Source organism: Balaenoptera musculus, chromosome 17 (assembly GCF_009873245.2).
Source record: "Balaenoptera musculus isolate JJ_BM4_2016_0621 chromosome 17, mBalMus1.pri.v3, whole genome shotgun sequence".
NCBI lineage: Eukaryota > Metazoa > Chordata > Mammalia > Artiodactyla > Balaenopteridae > Balaenoptera > Balaenoptera musculus.
In genome coordinates, this window is record NC_045801.1 from 74728357 (window position 1) to 74745140 (window position 16784).

General features: G+C 44.4%; 1 protein-coding gene across 3 annotated transcripts in view; it reads left to right on the forward strand.

The window, feature by feature from the left end:
• Nucleotides 1-16784, forward strand: part of NSMAF (neutral sphingomyelinase activation associated factor) — a 63448-nt gene that overhangs the window by 39059 nt on the left and 7605 nt on the right. For 2 of the 3 annotated variants that reach the window (XM_036830726.1, XM_036830724.1), the window contains 13 exons: nucleotides 935-1006; nucleotides 2513-2621; nucleotides 4655-4831; nucleotides 5872-5951; nucleotides 6614-6704; nucleotides 6803-6866; nucleotides 9152-9203; nucleotides 9309-9429; nucleotides 9822-9953; nucleotides 10682-10724; nucleotides 11034-11197; nucleotides 12632-12740; nucleotides 15019-15077. In XM_036830726.1, the coding sequence (XP_036686621.1) occupies nucleotides 935-1006; nucleotides 2513-2621; nucleotides 4655-4831; nucleotides 5872-5951; nucleotides 6614-6704; nucleotides 6803-6866; nucleotides 9152-9203; nucleotides 9309-9429; nucleotides 9822-9953; nucleotides 10682-10724; nucleotides 11034-11197; nucleotides 12632-12740; nucleotides 15019-15077 (1273 nt within the window). The remainder of the gene's footprint in view (nucleotides 1-934; nucleotides 1007-2512; nucleotides 2622-4654; nucleotides 4832-5871; nucleotides 5952-6613; nucleotides 6705-6802; nucleotides 6867-9151; nucleotides 9204-9308; nucleotides 9430-9821; nucleotides 9954-10681; nucleotides 10725-11033; nucleotides 11198-12631; nucleotides 12741-15018; nucleotides 15078-16784) is intronic. The other variant, XM_036830725.1, reaches the window with a different exon arrangement.

The window sequence follows — 16784 nt, forward strand, 5'->3', positions numbered from 1 at the left end:
TAGCTTCAAGAACAGGAGTGTTTTCTGCCATGGAAGAAATTCTCCAGGCTGGTCCGTCATTACGTGTCACTGAAACGTGAACACTTTCCTTAGTGAAAGGTGATGCTATAACAATTCTGTCCACCAGGTGGTGGGGCACACGCGCCGGGCCCTCCAGTGGACACAGTACACGTCGCTGGTGGCATTCTTTGTGGCGTCATCAATTGGCTGGACCAACGCTGTCGCTGTGGCTTGGGTCAATACTTGAGCAACAGTATCTGAGTATAAGCCACAGCTTCAGGGTCCCGGGTCTGGGCTGGGGGCCTTGGCCAGTCTTCAGGCAGCTTCCACGGCTACACACCCTGCGTCTGCAGGCTCTCCCTCCCTCTTACTTGGGGGGAGGAGGGTGGACCTGTCGCCTTTTAGCCAATCTCAGTACCTTTTACGACCTTGTTCCTCTCTCACTAGCATTTTAAGGCTCCAGAGAAGCGAGAAAATTTTCCTCCTTATAAAGTTTAGAGGCCCTGCTTTATACTATAGCTGTTTATGAGCCTTTTTACACTGTAGATTAAGGAGCTAAAAGACAGGATTCTAAAAAAAAAAAAAGCTGTATGTCAGTTTTGAGCAAACCGTAGGTCTGTAAAAATAGGAAAATTCCTGAGAGGAGGTCTACACCAACCCTTTAATATTTCTTACTTCTCAGCAACCCTGCAGAAACCTGAAAGCCAGATGCCTGCATTATCATCCTGGGGGGTACCGGCGGGGGGGTGGTCCATGGTCACAAAGCTAGTGAAAAGGGCAGACCGGCGTGTAAAGTGAGGCATGCCCTGTTCTCAGGGCTCACTTTCCAGGTGTTCAGGTGTGACCTGTCAGGAAGTTAAGGTGGGGCGGCTGAAGGGCAGCTTCTAATTGTGTCAGAATCTTGACGTTTGAGATTGTCTTTCTACTTTTAAAGAAACCCATGGTCCAGATAACACTCCACGACATCCGCCGCATTTACAAGAGGAGACACGGTCTCATGCCTCTGGTGAGTTCGAGGGGAGCACCCCCTCTAGAGGATGACTGACTGTCTTATCTTCGGTTTGGCCTGTGGTTTACTGGCCTGCACCCACCTCGGGCTCGTCTGAAAGTTGCGGGTGTTTGTGTGTGAGCAGAGGGGCCCTGAGGCCCGCCGCCCCTTCTTTTGGCTGCGCTGGAAGTTTATGAAGGAGCGACTCTTTCTGTAGGGGGAGGGCTGTTGGGAAAAAGGCTTTGGCTCCAAGAGCAGGCGGGCTCAAGTGCCCTTGAGTTTCTCCCTCCCGAGTTCTCGGGGTCCTCCTGGGTTTGTGTGGGGATAATGGACGCAGAACTGGTCCAGTGATCCTTGCTGTCACCCAGTTTCAGCAGCGAGGTCTCCGAGCAGAGTCTGGAAGCTGCGACAACAGCTCTCAGTGGAACTGTAGTATCCTCACGGTTAACTTGTATTAATTCAGCCTTCAGGCTTGCTGAGAGGGAGGAATGGATAAAATAACCATTTCAGTCACCTGGGTGGCCCTCCCCGCCATTCTCCTGAATAAGCCCGTGTCCACACTTCTGTGAGTCTCACACGCTTACTGTAGAAACCAGTCACCACGGAAGGTGTGACTCCAAGGGATTTTAGGTTGACATCGATATAAATCTATTTGTTCTCCTTCAAAGATTAACCAGTAATGGTGGCATTACAAGAGCATTGTGGATATTTAAGCATCTCATTTTGGTGTTTTGTATTTATGAAATTTAACTGTTTTCCTGCCTATTTTACGTAAAAGGCGATTCTCCATTTCCAGTGCCAACAGAGGATTAGGGAAACAGAGTCTACTAAAAATCTCCTCCTTCTTTGGGTATAGAGATGCAGTCAGAAAAAGAAGAAATTGGCATTGATTAAGTACCTTCTGCCTACTGGGCAATTTATGTACAATATTCGTTTGTCAGCGCAATCCCTGTGAGGTAGATGATACCCTGTTTTACACAGGAATTGAGACTCCGGGAGTTCACTCCCTCAGTTCCCTCACTAGTAACGCTGGAAGCCTGTATCTGAACCTAGGACAGCGCTGCGCTTTCACCCTTTCTCTGTCTATTCCTGTCCCGTCTCGGCTTCACCCTCACAACATTCACGCAGCTCATAGTTTTCTTAAAATAACTGCATCCTACTAATTAAATGAGTTATTCAATTATCAGTTTGTTAAGTTGACATAATTATGATTTAATTTGTAAAAGAAAGCTAAACCTTTGTCTCTGAAGAAGATAGGTGAAGACACGTATCAGCTAATTTTGAATTTCGACATAATAAACTCACAAATGCTGTCATCAATAAAGATCCTCAAGGCCAAAAGGGATTTTGTAAAGTTTAGCTGAGACACCTGTCTTGTCCTTATAAATCAAATTTATTGCTGGGGAATATGCATACAAGGCCTACAAATAAAAAATGCTAGTGTTTAGTTGAAAGGCTTTTGTAGCTGCGTCACTCACATTGAGATGCCGTTTGTTTTATTCTTCTCTTTCTGGATTTTTGTAGGGCTTGGAAGTGTTTTGCACAGAAGATGATCTGTGTTCCGACGTCTACCTGAAGTTCTATGAACGTCAAGACCGAGATGACCTCTATTTTTACATTGCTACTTACCTAGGTTTGGTGCTCACTCTTCATTATATGTGTTCATGTGAAGGTAGTTCAACTCCCGCGTAACTGGGATGGGAAGTAAGAGGAGAATAGTGCTGTATCTAGAATCGCCTCTCTGTGGTTCTGCTTATTTCTTCTCACCAGTAACTAGAGTTAGCAGAATGGCATATTGAAGATCAAGGGAAATACAAATGAAGTTTGGTAATAGTTCACTCCAATCCTGTGTTTTAAAAACTTTTGGTAAATATATTTGAATGTTTTTTTGTATCTTAACAACCCCCAAGTTGAATGGATTATATAAGAATCCACCTAATTATTTTTATGTCCAGTCCTGTCTTATGTTAGTTCATGAAAACCAGGACTCAGTTTCTTCATGTGAGACAGTGAGTTACCCAGTCATGTGTCTGTGATCATTAATTGTGGTCTTAATCGCAAAGCTGGAAAACGGTACAAAAGCAACACATGAACCTTCTATGCTCAGTATGGTACTGTGGGACTCAGTTTGCTTATAACTAATATTTCCTCAGTCTTCCATGGGAAATGTGAATTTTCCCACTTTTATCAGAGAGAACACCTGTACTTTTCTTTTCAAGCATAAACATTAAGTTGTATGGTTGAATTAAATTATTCTTGTTTTCAAAATGGCCAGATGACTAGAATGGAATGATTTTTAAAAATCAATTTTGGGATTTTATTAATACCATCTTAGTTTGCTGTTCCCGTGTGCAGTGAAACCATTTATGAGACATATAGTGAGTTACTCCCTTAGAAAAGAAGTTTTCTCTCAAGGAGGAATAGTTTATTTTCAATAAAGAACATATTTTACAGTAGGTTTAGAGTTCATATTTTTTTTCTTCTCTCACTAAGTTATTCAGTTTAACTTAATGCTTAAGTATAGCTTTGGTATAAGTTTACTGTTATCTCCTGCCTCCTGATTTAATTTTTTTCATTTAATTTTTCTAACTATAACAAGATGACAACAAAAAACTCAACTTTCATGGTGAGTCCTAAAATCTCAAGTCAAAAAACTTGCCATGGCCTAAAAGGTCTGCTTCTGTGAAGCGTCTGTTCTCTCTGAGTTTATTCCTGAGATTGTTCAGACTTTTCTCTGAGACGTTCTGAGAGTGGAAAATCAGAGGATAATTGTTTCGAGTTTTTAAGCCCTTTCCTGGTAGCTGATTAGAGAAGAAACTTGGCAAAGTATATAAGAACAAATATTGAATCCGCAAATGAGTTAGATAAGCTTGATGCAGCGAGTACAAAGCTGAAAGCAGGATTTTCTAAACAAAATAGAGCAGTTGACTCGTTTTACAGGAACGTTATCATTGGTGCCACACCATCTGTGGTTCCTTCTTTCCTGAGGTTATTTCTGGGGGGTCCTTCTGGTCCTTCTAGTTTGAGAAATCTGACAGATACCTGTTTTCTCCTTCAGCAGTTTCTATTCTTTTCCTTATTCCTCACTTGCATAAATAATACGTAGTCAGTGACAAATTAGCCGTAGTACCCCGCTTCCAGATCTGAAAGAAAACTAAAAGATTGTTTCGTTTTACTTTTCATAAGACATGGAGGAAATGAGCTTTTACAAATGGTCATGGCTTCTTAAAGGCATTAAAACTTGAGCACGTTTGGAAGGATTCTTTGTTAGTACATGTTGTAGACTATATATAAATATAGTAAATGTTACATATATTACCATGTCATATTTATGTATTTGCTCCATACTTTCATATTTGTTTTATATCATATATTTCATAGATGTGATATGTTTTGTATCATATATTTAGTAGATATGAGATGTTTTACATCATACGTTTAATAATTTCCCTCCTGGATCTTGGAGATGCTCATTCATACTTGACAGAACAACTCTTTGGTGAAAACAAACTGTAGCCTACTTTTCTTTTTGTAAAATGTACTTTTCAAAGATGGGTTGAAGGGTCTACACTGAAAGCCTCTGTAGCGCCTTCACATGCTGAGTGACCGTTGCCCGCACACGTGGAGCTCAGTGTGACCCGGGCCTGTCCTCACCTGTCCCCCCAGAGCACCACGTGGCGGAGCGCACGGCCGAGGGCTACACGCTGCAGTGGCAGCGCGGGCTCCTGTCCAACTACCAGTACCTGCTGCACCTCAACACACTGGCCGACCGCAGCTGCAACGACCTCTCCCAGTACCCCGTGTTCCCCTGGATCGTCTCCGACTACAGCAGCTCCGAGCTGGGTGCGTGCCCCAGAGCCGGGCTTTCCGAGCAAAGAACACGTTCCCTCCTAGAACCACGCTGTGATTCGTGAGCAGAGGAGAACCCGTTTGATTTCATTACTCGGGATGGCCCGTCTCCATGCCACGATACTGGATGGGTGGCATGGGAATTACGTGTGTGCTATATGTTTTCTCTACTGTCTCTGAATTTTTTTTAATTCTAAAAAAAACTACTCACATACTTCTTGAAAGCCACACCCAGAAGACATGCATGGGATCTTCAGCCAGTGTTACCACTGCTACCAATAAGTACTATGTTTTCAAATACTTAAGTTTTCACTTTGAAAATTGCGCCTCAGGTTACCATATTATTTTTCAATTCACATTAAAAAATGTGATTACCAAACGTAACAGCTGTTCATTAAAGAACACTTAGAAAGTACTGAAATACTCAAAGAAGGAAATAAGACTCATCAATAATTACATTACCGAGAGAGAACCATTTTAACTTTGTGGTATATATACTTCTTTCTCAAATTATTTTACCAAAAATGTGATTGTACTGTAATTTTATTTTGTCATATCTTAAAATTAGATATTGTGAACACTAAATTACTTTTGACAGTTCACTGATTGCACCCTTGTAGTTGAAAGAGGTAACAGATTTTCTAGGAATATAATTTATTTATCTGATAATATTCAGGTCCCCAGTTCTCAAATTATGCTATTATCACAGAATAATAATATTCACTATAATTCAAACTTAAAAAGTAAATTTTGGTAGAATAATGGCTTTTGAAATTTGTTTATTTTTCGTTGTTGTTTTACTTGGAATATAGTTTTTTTTTATCAGTAGGTCTTCAAATTCTAACCTTTACAGCTATATTAATAATCATCGGAAATATTAATTCTAATGGATCTGTCTCAATTTTTAAAAAGCTATTTATTGTTTGGAAATAAATGTGTGCATGTGAATTCGTTCAGGGAGATAATGTTGTTAAGTGTAAGCTTGTTTGCTTTATTTATTTTAAGTAATTTTTAAAAATTTATTTCTTTTATAGATCTGTCAAATCCAGGAACCTTCCGGGATCTCAGTAAGCCAGTAGGGGCCCTCAACAAGGAACGTCTGGAGAGGCTGCTGGTACGTGGACTCAGGGATTCCTGGTGTCTAAGCAACCCGGGAGCTTTGGCATGTATTCTGTTTGATTGTTTTTGTTGGTTTTTAAAAATTTATTTATTTACTTTGTGGCCACACCGCACAGCACGTGGGATCTTAGTTCCCTGACCAGGGATTGAACCCCCTTCCCCTGTGTTTTTATAGTACCTGGAGCTCGTTTCTTCAAGACTTAGGGGAAGTACACCCGGAGAGACCAAAGTTTCTGAGCGTATTCTCTCTCCCTCTGCCTGCTGCCTTCCTCCCCTGTGAATTTAGCTGCTCACCATCTGCATTTTTGCTTACACTTCAGGAGGTAGGAAGCTGAGCCGATCACAGGTTGACCCATTTATTTTCACGAAGGTGCTCTCTGGTGAACTGCACAAGAGATGCATAAAATTTCTTCTTTTCAGTCCTGCCCCGACAGACTTTGTTACCATGAGGCCAAGAAAACCAAGATACTTGTCGCAAGAATGCTGTGTTTACTCAGATTTTTCCCCCCTCTTTTTTATCTTCTCCTTTTCCTCTTTAGGAGAGAAATTAGGGGCTAGAATGTGTCCAGGCCATGATTTACTTAGGCTTTTACTACTGGAGTCGGTTATTGTCTTCACAGCCAGCACTCAGCAGGACTTTTTCTCCCTGTGTTGTAGACACGCTACCAGGAGATGCCGGAGCCCAAGTTCATGTACGGCAGCCACTACTCCTCCCCGGGCTACGTGCTGTTTTATCTGGTCAGGATTGGTAAGACTCCTCACCGTCACTCCCAGGGAAAGGTTACTTCACGTGGACTCTTCAGTGGTTCTGTGATCTTGCTTAACTCTGATTTTTTTCCCCTCTAGCACCAGAGTATATGCTGTGTCTGCAGAACGGAAGGTTCGACAATGCAGACAGAATGTTCAACAGGTTTGGCATAAATGCCTCACTTACCACTTTTTAAACTTTCTCATTATGCATGTACAATGCATTTATTTAAAAAAACCAGATATAAACAAAAATGGAAGGAAATGAAAAAAAACACTACAGTAATTGTTGTATCTATTCCTCTCAGGCTTTGTGTAGTCGTTGTGTGTGTGTAAATGTGAGAACATATTTTATTTTTTAACATCTTTTTTTTTCTTTTTGATATTTGTTCAATTGTTTATTATATATATATTTTTAACATCTTTATTGGAGTATAATTGCTTTACAATGGTGTGTTAGTTGCTGCTGTATAACAGTGAATCAGCTATACATATACATATATCCCCATATCTCCTCCCTCTTGCGTCTCCCTCCCACCCTCCCTATCCCACCCCTCTAGGTGGTCACAAAGCACCGAGCTGATCTCCCTGTGCTATGCGGCTGCTTCCCACTAGCTATCTATTTTACATTTGGTAGTGTATATATATACATGCCGCTCTCTCACTTCGTCCCAGCTCACCCTTCCCCCTGCCCATGTCCTCAAGTCCATTCTCTACGTCTGCGTCTTTATTCCTGTCCTGCCCCTAGGTTCTTCAGAACGATTTTTTTTTTTTTAGATTCCATATATATGTGTTAGCATTCGGTATTTGTTTTTCTCTTTCTGACTGACTTCACTCTGTATGACAGACTCTAGGTCCATCTACCTCACTACAAATAACTCAATTTCATTTCTTTTTATGGCTGAGTAATATTCCATTGTACATATGTGCCACATCTTCTTTATTCATCTGTCGATGGACACTTAGGTTGCTTCCATGTCCTAGCTATTGTAAATAGAGCTGCAGTGAGCATTGTGGTACATGACTCTTTTTGAATTATGGTTTTCTCAGGGTATATGCCCAGTAGTGGGATTGCTGGGTCGTATGGTAGTTCTATTTTTAGTTTTTTAAGGAACCTCCACACTGTTATCTATAGTGGCTGTATCAATTTACATTCCCACCAACAGTGCAAGAGGGTTCCCTTTTCTCCACACCCTCTCCAGCATTTATTGTTTATAGATATTTTGATGATGGCCATTCTGACTGGTGTGAGGTGATACCTCATTGTAGTTTTTTTTTTTTTTTTTTTTTTTTTAAAGTAATTTATTTATTTATTTATTTTTTAAATTTATAGCTGTGTTGGGTCTTCGTTTCTGTGCGAGGGCTTTCTCCAGTTGTGGCAAGCGGGGGCTACTCTTCATCGCGGTGCGCAGGCCTCTCACTATCGCGGCCTCTCTTGTTGTGGAGCACAGGCTGCAGACGCGCAGGCTCAGTAATTGTGGCTCACGGGCCCAGTTGCTCCGCGGCATGTGGGATCTTCCCAGACCAGGGCTCGAACCCGTGTCCCCTGCATTGGCAGGCAGATTCTCAACCACTGCGCCACCAGGGAAGCCCCTCATTGTAGTTTTGATTTGCATTTCTCTAATGATCAGTGATGGAGAACATATTTTAAATACAGTTTTTTTGTCCTCCCTTTTGTATTTTATAGCCTTTTGTTAGATCTTGAAGTTTTCCCCATATTATTGGATGTTCTTCAAAACGGTGATTTTTTTTTTTAATTAATGTATCACATCCTAACATATGCCATAATTTATTTTAACTATTTTAACTATTTCTCTATGGTTGGACACCTAGGCTGTTTCCAACATTTCATTATTCTAAATAATCTTGCTATGAATTGAATACAATCCCTGTGAGTGTTTAAATATTTTTTTTTATTATAAAAGTAATCTTTTCTTACCCCAAAAAATCAGAATATGAAGAAGAAAATAAATTTCATGTGGCACCTGACCACACTGAGATAACACTCATTGTTCATCTTTTGGTCTGTGTCCTTCCAATCTTTTTCTAAGCTCTGCACATGTGTGTTTATAATCCCTTTTTGAAATGAGCCCTTAAAATAACTGCTGATTTTTCATGTTTAAGCACCTGCCCCGAGTGGCCCTTCGATGAGGCCATGTATGGGGGAGGTCCCCGGCCTGGACTTGGGGCCATCCCCCCGGGTCCATATCCCGACTCCTTGCTCACTCCCTATGTGGGCCCAGAGTTTTCTCTTCTGTGAATCCACAGTATTCACATGAGGTTCTCTGGTGGGGTAGCTCATGTGAATATTGGGGATTATGAATCAATGAGAGAGATGATGTAATTTAGGTAAAGTGTAGAATAGCACCCAGGAGCCTAGAAAGTGCTGCTGTTGCTGTTTCCATACCCTAGATTTAAAATCAGTTGAATTTTTTTTTTCGTATTTAGTATTGCAGAAACGTGGAAAAACTGTTTGGATGGTGCAACTGATTTTAAAGAGGTAAGCAGTTACCAAGCCGATGATTCACTGGGCTTGTGGTTTGTAACTGCTTTAAAAAATGTTTGTTACTGTTCTTTTTTTTTTTTCTTCCCCTGAAACTTTCAGCTGATTCCGGAATTCTATGGTGATGATGTCAGCTTTTTAGTCAATAGTCTGAAGCTGGATTTGGGAAAGAGACAAGGAGGGCAAATGGTTGATGACGTAGAACTCCCCCCTTGGGCACGGAGTGAGTACCACCTTGGAAGTACTGAATTATAGAAATTCTCTACTTAGTCGTGCAATTGCAGTATTATTATTTAGTTGCTTAGATTTTTCAAAATAACAGTATAATCCTCTATCTAAATGAGATGGTAAAGTCTTATTCCAAATTGTAAGTATTCTATGAGTCTATGATGTAAAACCATTATTATGCATTCGAGAGAGCTAAGTGTCGTAAAAATGGTTTTCGCCTCTCCGCCCACCCCCAAAATTTATATCTTATATGATTGGGGGGAGACTCATTAAGAAATATGTCCCTCTTGCCTGTCCCAGAAGCTCTGTCTGCATATGGATAGATGAAAGGAATGAGAGAAAGTAAAGTGGCGACTTGGGGTGTTTTGATCGAGTCTAACCTGCTAGGTCCCGAGGACTTTCTCCAGAAGAGCAGAGACGCCCTGGAAAGCGATTACGTGTCAGAGCACCTTCACGAGTGGATCGATCTCGTGTTTGGCTACAAGCAGAAGGGGAGGGATGCTGTTGGAGCCCACAATGGTGTGTAACAGTCACTGAAACTCCATTTAGCGTTTGATGGAAACAAAAGCAACCCCCAAACTGAGCTCAGAGCAGCTTATTTCCTTAGCAGAAGCATCTTGTCTCAGCAGACAGTGCCTCCTGGCTCAGCGACCCCAGATTAGATACTGAATAAAAGGTGGGGGAGAAAGTGCTTTTGTCTAAAAATACCCGCTTCGCCGTGGTCCCAAGAGGTCTTTTGCTAGAGCCTTCTAATTTTAGCTTGTACTCTCCATCCCATTCCATCACTTTTACTAAAGCTCAGTCGGAGTAGGATGGAACAGTGGCCTTGGTTCCCACGAAGGCCCCAGAGTGTCTTTGTGACGGAGCGGAGAGAAGCCCGCGGTAGCCCTCTCCTCTCCGGGGCCCGTTCTTCCTCCGCCGGGCTTGTCGGCGCTGGCGACGGGGATGGGTGTGGGCCTGAGCGCTCACACGCCGCACAGGGTGCTCTGTGCTCCCCGGGCAGAGGCACGCTGACCGGGAGGTACTGAGGTGGCAGACCGTCTCACCGCCGGTCACATCGCTGCTCAGAACAGATGATAGTTCAGCTTGATGTTGACCCAAGCTGGATACTATTAGACTGTTTCGCAAAGTGAAAATCAGTTTCTTTGAATAAACGTTTAAAGTTGTTGAGTTTTTTAAATAAACAGAGTGTATATTATAACAAAACAGTACATCTTTCAATAGTGTTTTACATTTCTTTTTTTCAGTGTTTCATCCCCTGACCTACGAAGGAGGCGTCGACTTGAACAGGTATTTATATGTCAGTAAGGAGTTTCTACTTGAGTACAAATGACCTCTTTGTCTAAATGATTAGTGCAGTTATTTGATGATATTAAGGTATGGAAATGTTACAGTGAATTACAGCTTGCTTTCACCACTATGTAAATTACTGAGCCTCAGAAATAAAAGATGTGTGTTACGGTCTAGACAGTCCCAGCCGTAGTGTCTGTTGCTGTTTGAGGGTAAATCTCTCTCCTGTTGAATGCACAAATTTCAAGTGCTACAGATCAAGGAGCTTGCGCCTGGAGGTCACCACATGGTTTGTATTCTGTCCTCAAGCACTGAGGATCCTGACGAGAAGGTAGCCATGCTCACTCAGATCCTGGAGTTCGGGCAGACGCCAAAGCAGCTCTTTGTGACGCCGCATCCTCGAAGGATCACCCCAAAGTTTAAACGCTTGTTCCAGCCCTCCAGTTATAATGCTTCCACGGCAGATTCTCCAGGTAAATTTTGAAAAGAGAATAAACCGTGTGAGCACCTTCTGTTTCTCTTTTCTGATTAAGACATTTCTGAGGATTCTGGAGAGAAGACCAATCATGAACCCTGGGCAGCTTAGAGAGGATCTGTTTTACTGTCTCACTGCATTTCTCCTGCAAACAAGCAAGCCTTTTCTGTTTTTTTGTTTGTTGTTTTGTTTAACTTTTGACCTTAAAGGAAATCAAATCACTTTTACTTTCTGGTAATTTAATGAGACTTGGCAGTATTTTTCATTGTTGTTGTTATGTTCTTTCTTTTCTGAGGTTTGCCCAGCTGGTGTTTGGTTCTTAGCCATTCTTGTGTTCTTGTTGATCCGCCCTGGCCGTGACTGCCGTAGCCCTGCTCGTTCCTGCTCTTTCCCAGGAATGACTTCCAGCGTCCTGACTCTCCTCTTCCACCCTGACACACACATCTTGAATTCGGGGTGGTCTGTTTTCTTCATTTGATTCTGTTTTCTTATTCAGTCATTTGACAGACATTTACAGAGTGTCTATGCCAGGTGCTAAAATGAACTTGACTCTGTTCTCACGTCTGGTATTTGGAAAGGGAGGAGAAGATGCTCCCTTCATCCAGTTGCCCACGTTTTACACTTCACATAAGACAGCCTCAGACCCCCAGGCTCCCAGGAGTCTGACACAGTACGGAACCTCGGGAGCAGAGTCGCTTGGTTTCTCATGTTCTCCCGTCCTGCGCTCTGTCCCAGGAGCGTCCAGGCTTCTCGGGCCACACAGCGGGGCTCCTCACAGTCAGGCGGCCCAGGGCTGGCGGCGGCGCTTCTCTGGAGATAAAGCCCCGCAGGTTAAGTCATGAAGACTGCAGATTATCTCGTGATGCCCTTAAACCCGTGCTCTGCTTAGTCACCAGGCCCATCCACGAGGATTATCTTAAAAGGGAAATTGTTCCAGCCTTTCTTAAAACAGAAGTGAAGGGACTGCTTAGCTAGTCCTGTCCAGGAGCGCGATAGTAACTGGTTTCATCTCTTCTTTCTTTGTCTGGAAACCAGAAGCAAACGGCAGTGTTCTTAGGGAGCTGTCAGGTTTTTACAAAGATTGCTGACAAGGAAATGGTTACTCAGTGTCATATTTCCTGAAGTTCCCAATTTAGGGGCGGAGTGAAAACTCTGCAAACGTTGATAAAAGTATACAAAGACCTGCAGTATTCAAAGATACTTTTTAATCTTTCTCCAAATGATTGTTATTTTATTTCGATTGTGCACCTCATTCTTCCCCTTGACTAACATGGAGCTATCTAACAAGTACCTTTCAAAGCAGTTCTGTTTCAGTGGGCGTTTTGCTTTCTTGGTTATTTGATTTTAATAGAAAATCTTGTGCCTCTGACGCTTGTCGTCTCCGACACTGGTTAGAAATTTAGCTGACTGACTGAGCCGCAATTTAACGTAGTCTCTCCAGGTGAAGAGTCTTTTGAAGACCTGACGGAAGAAAGCAGAACGCTGGCCTGGAGTAACATCACGCGACTGCAGCTCCACGAGCAGCACAAAATCCACAAAGAGTAAGAGCGTCTCGGCCGCGGCTGCGCACATGCCAGGGTCTTGGCCTGGGGGTCTTGATTGGTTTTTATCCCCCTAAACCGTCCATAGTAGTGATCAGCCACCAGGGGTCAGTGTGGCACGGGAAAGCTTGGCACAAAATGGATGTGTGCCATTTCTGCTGTCGGTCACTCTAGAGCACAGGATGGGGTCTGCAGACAGCAGGCAGCTGTGTGCCTCTCAGAGACGTACACGGCCCCTCCAGTCCTTGATGGTGGGAACGTTCGGGAGGAACAGGATATGTCTTACCCACGTGTTGCATTTACTGATATTGTCAGGGAAAATGTATCTTTTTTAAAACATGGTAACAAATGTGTGTGTATACACACACAGAGAGAACATTGCAAAGTTCATTGCAGCACTGTTTACAATAGCCGGGACGTGGAAGCAACCTAAGTGTCCATCGACAGATGAATGGATAAAGAAGATGTGGCACATACATACAATGGAATATTACTCAGCCATAAAAAGAAATGAAATTGAGTTATTTGTAGTGAGGTGGATGGACCTAGACTCTGTCATACAGAGTGAAGTCAGTCAGAAAGAGAAAAACAAATACTGTATGCTAACACATATATATGGAATCTAAAAAAAAGGTTCTGATGAACCTAGTTGCAGGGCAGGAATAAAGACACAGACGTAGAGAATGGACTTGAGGACATGGGGGTGGGAGGGCGAAGCTGGGGTGAAGTGAGAGTAGCATCTATGTATATACACTACAGAATGTAAAATAGTTGGCTGGTGGGAAGCAGCCGCATAGCACAGGGAGATCAGCTCGGTGCTTTGTGACCACCTAGAGGGGTGGGATAGGGAGGGTGGGAGGGAGACGTAAGAGGGAGGGGATATGGGGATATATGTATGCATATGGCCGATTCGCTTTGTTGTGCAACAGAAACTAACACAGTATTGTGAAGCAATTATACTCTAATAAAGATCTATGAAAAAAACAAACTAACAAACCTTTTCTTCCCCAAAATCAGGCTTGCTGTTGGCCCTAGGGGGGTCATGAGTGTCCCTGGTCCCCTGTCTGCAGGGACGGTGATGGACTTTGGTGGGAAGGCTGGGGAAGCACTGACCTTGCTGACCCATCCTGTTCCAGAAAAGAAAACTCAGGGCCAGGGACGAGGCCCACTGTTCTGCTGCAGGGCCACCGACGTCCTGTCTGACGTTTGATATTACGTACACTTGACCATGGGTGGAACGGAACGGGCCGGTCCCCTTCCGGTCGATGGCTCCAAATCAGAGCACAGCCTCCTGCAAAGCAACCCACAGTCCCACCTTATTCGTTACAACAACAGCTTTGCTTTGTCACCTTCTCTAAACGGCACGTAGAAAGGGGCCTTGTCACCCGAGGCAGTGAAGACATGAGTGAACCTTTAAGAGGACATGCCGGGACTGATACCAATCAGGGTCCTTGGCCTCCTTAATCATTAGAAATTGATAAGAGGCCAGACAGGAGATTCAGGCAAGGCTTTACTGGGGCTCCTGCTGCCGCGGCGGGGAGGGGAGTGAGAACAAACAGCAGGTTCCCTTGCTGGGCCCACGAGGCAGTGGCGAGCTGGGTCCCTCTTTGGGGTGAGGGTGGGGTGTGTCCAGGGGTCGGCCGGAGGTGGGGCTTAGGTGGCGTGCCCACCCCTTGGGTGGTGCTGAGTGCAGGGGGCACGGGCAGTGCTCTTCAGAAGTGGCAGTTGGGTGTTTTGGTCTTTTTGTATCTTGCTGCCCATAATTTGCCCCAGCTGCACATGCATGCAGTTATTTTCAGTCCCTTATAGTTTCACGGTTTCTCTGTATCTGTTGCTGGAGGAGACGTTTGTCCAGGTGCAGGCACTGTGGCAAAGGGTCCCCGGTCTCAGCCTGTCTCAGGACCAGACGGTGACATCGTCATTGGCCAGATGCTAAGTCATGAAGCGAGTGCAGTGACTGCTCGGGGGCGTCAGTGGTTTGGGGGACGGTCACCTAGCGTTACTGGTTATCCAGGGGGCAGACGTGGGGCGGCCTTCGCGCAGGGCGGCCCGGGAGCTAAGGGTCGGGGTGTTTTCTGGCCGCAGGTGTTGCCAGGACAGAATTAGGAGTTGCCGAGCCATGACTTGCTAACGCCTGGTGGAAGGTGGGACAGGTCCAGCAGAACGAGCTGTGACGAAAACGATGGCAGAAACTTGGGCTGAATCAAATTAAATCAAGGCCTTGAAGGAGACCGGTGTCCTAGCACGTGGTAATTTATGGAACCTTGTTTTCCAACAGGGCAGTCACTGGAATAGCAGTCTCTCGCAGTGGGTCGTCTGTCTTCACAACCTCACAAGGTAGGTTTTCCTACCTGAAAGGGGGGTTACCTGGAATCATAAATGTCCAAGTTTCCTGACTCGGTGCAGGACTGTACCTTCATGTGCCGCCTCCACGTGAAATAAATTTTGAGCAGTTAGTTCGTGGTGTATTGCGTAACATTCCACTGTGATTCGCCAAAAACAATAATGAAAAATGCCTCTCTGTTGCTGATAAGGTTTCCCAGAATTTGGGGCGGCAAGAGCGTGTGCTGGGACCTTTCCCGCCCCGAGGGCCGAGCCACCCACGGGGCGTCGCCGGCACAGGGCACACGTGCTGTCAGCTTTTCACGTTCGTCACTCGGTGTGTGCTTCTGGGTGTTGACTGGAGGATTTAGCTCGAAATCTAATTCACACATTGTTAATGTCTTATACGTTTTATACGTTATCAAAATCACGCAGAAGCCCTGCAGTGGCGGGTTGATAGGACTTGTAACTATAGCTTGATGACACGCTGGAACTTCACTGCTTTGATCCTACAGAAGGGCTAAGCGTCAAGCCTCTGCTGGCAGCCACGGCGCTGCCTTTCCTGGCCGTCTACACCGTAAGTCATTGTTATCTCGTCCCCGTCCTGTTTGAAGCGTGCTGACAGGCGCGCTGGGGGCAGCGGAGATGAGAAGTGAGTAGCTTAGCTGCCCTGCTTGGGCTTTACGACACCTGCTTTGGACAGAGTTCGTACCTGGCTGTGAGCGGCTGGCTACTGGCGCTTTGGTCGTCATCGTAGGAAATTCTCTTTCACCCATTAAGTTAAGGAAAGGTGCTGTCCAGCTACACAGCTCCGGGTAAATCAGCGTTACTGCTCTCAGATTCTGGGATCGTGGCTTCACATCCACAGCGTCCTTCCTTTCTCTTTCAAATATGATCTCAGATTTCGTAAAACAAGAGTTTTCCACAAAGCACAGAAAATGATCCCACTGCGGACCAAAGTAGGTTCGCGTGCAGCGTACACACGGGGCCACTCCAGGGTCCCCAAGACGATGATGCTGTGACGTGAGGGAGCGGTCGCGCTTTGCCAGGGTTCCCGCCAGCGTTACCGCCCGAGACGAGACCCTGACCTTTTAGCAAAGCCGGCATTCTTGGCTGGATTTGTCTGTCACGGTTTGTTAAATCCCTCAGTTCCCTGTACTGGTCTGACCTTGTAAACCGTGAGTTTTACGAGCATCAGGGCTTTAACCCTCTGAGGCTTATTAAGCGTAGCACTTCTTTGTGAACTTGCCAGATAAGGGGGCATGGGGGGGTTCTTTTCAGTCAAAAGCTTTTGGGTTTTTTTTCTGTTTCTTTCTTCACTGTTAGTAACTCATGTTACTGATCTATATGCATTTTTATCTACACCTGCATCACTGACTTACGTACACCCTGCTGATCACCCCATAGTACAGTTCTTTCTCAGAGGTGCAGTGTGTGTCCAGGCTTATGGGCGACCCCACGGGTGACCCCGTCACCTGGGGGACCAGCTCTCAGCAGCCTCTGACGTGATTACCTCTAGTACGAGAGGGAACCTCTGATTTTGAGAAAAGCAGCTTTACACACCAGGCTGGCTGACCGTTTTCTGTAGGACGCCCCAGTGCACGTCTGCGTGTTGGTGTTGGCAAAAATTAGGTGGAAATATTAGATTTTACTATACAGAAGACATTATTTAAAGCTCATCTGACCTTTTATTTATCATGCTGTATGTTTTCAAATTAGGAA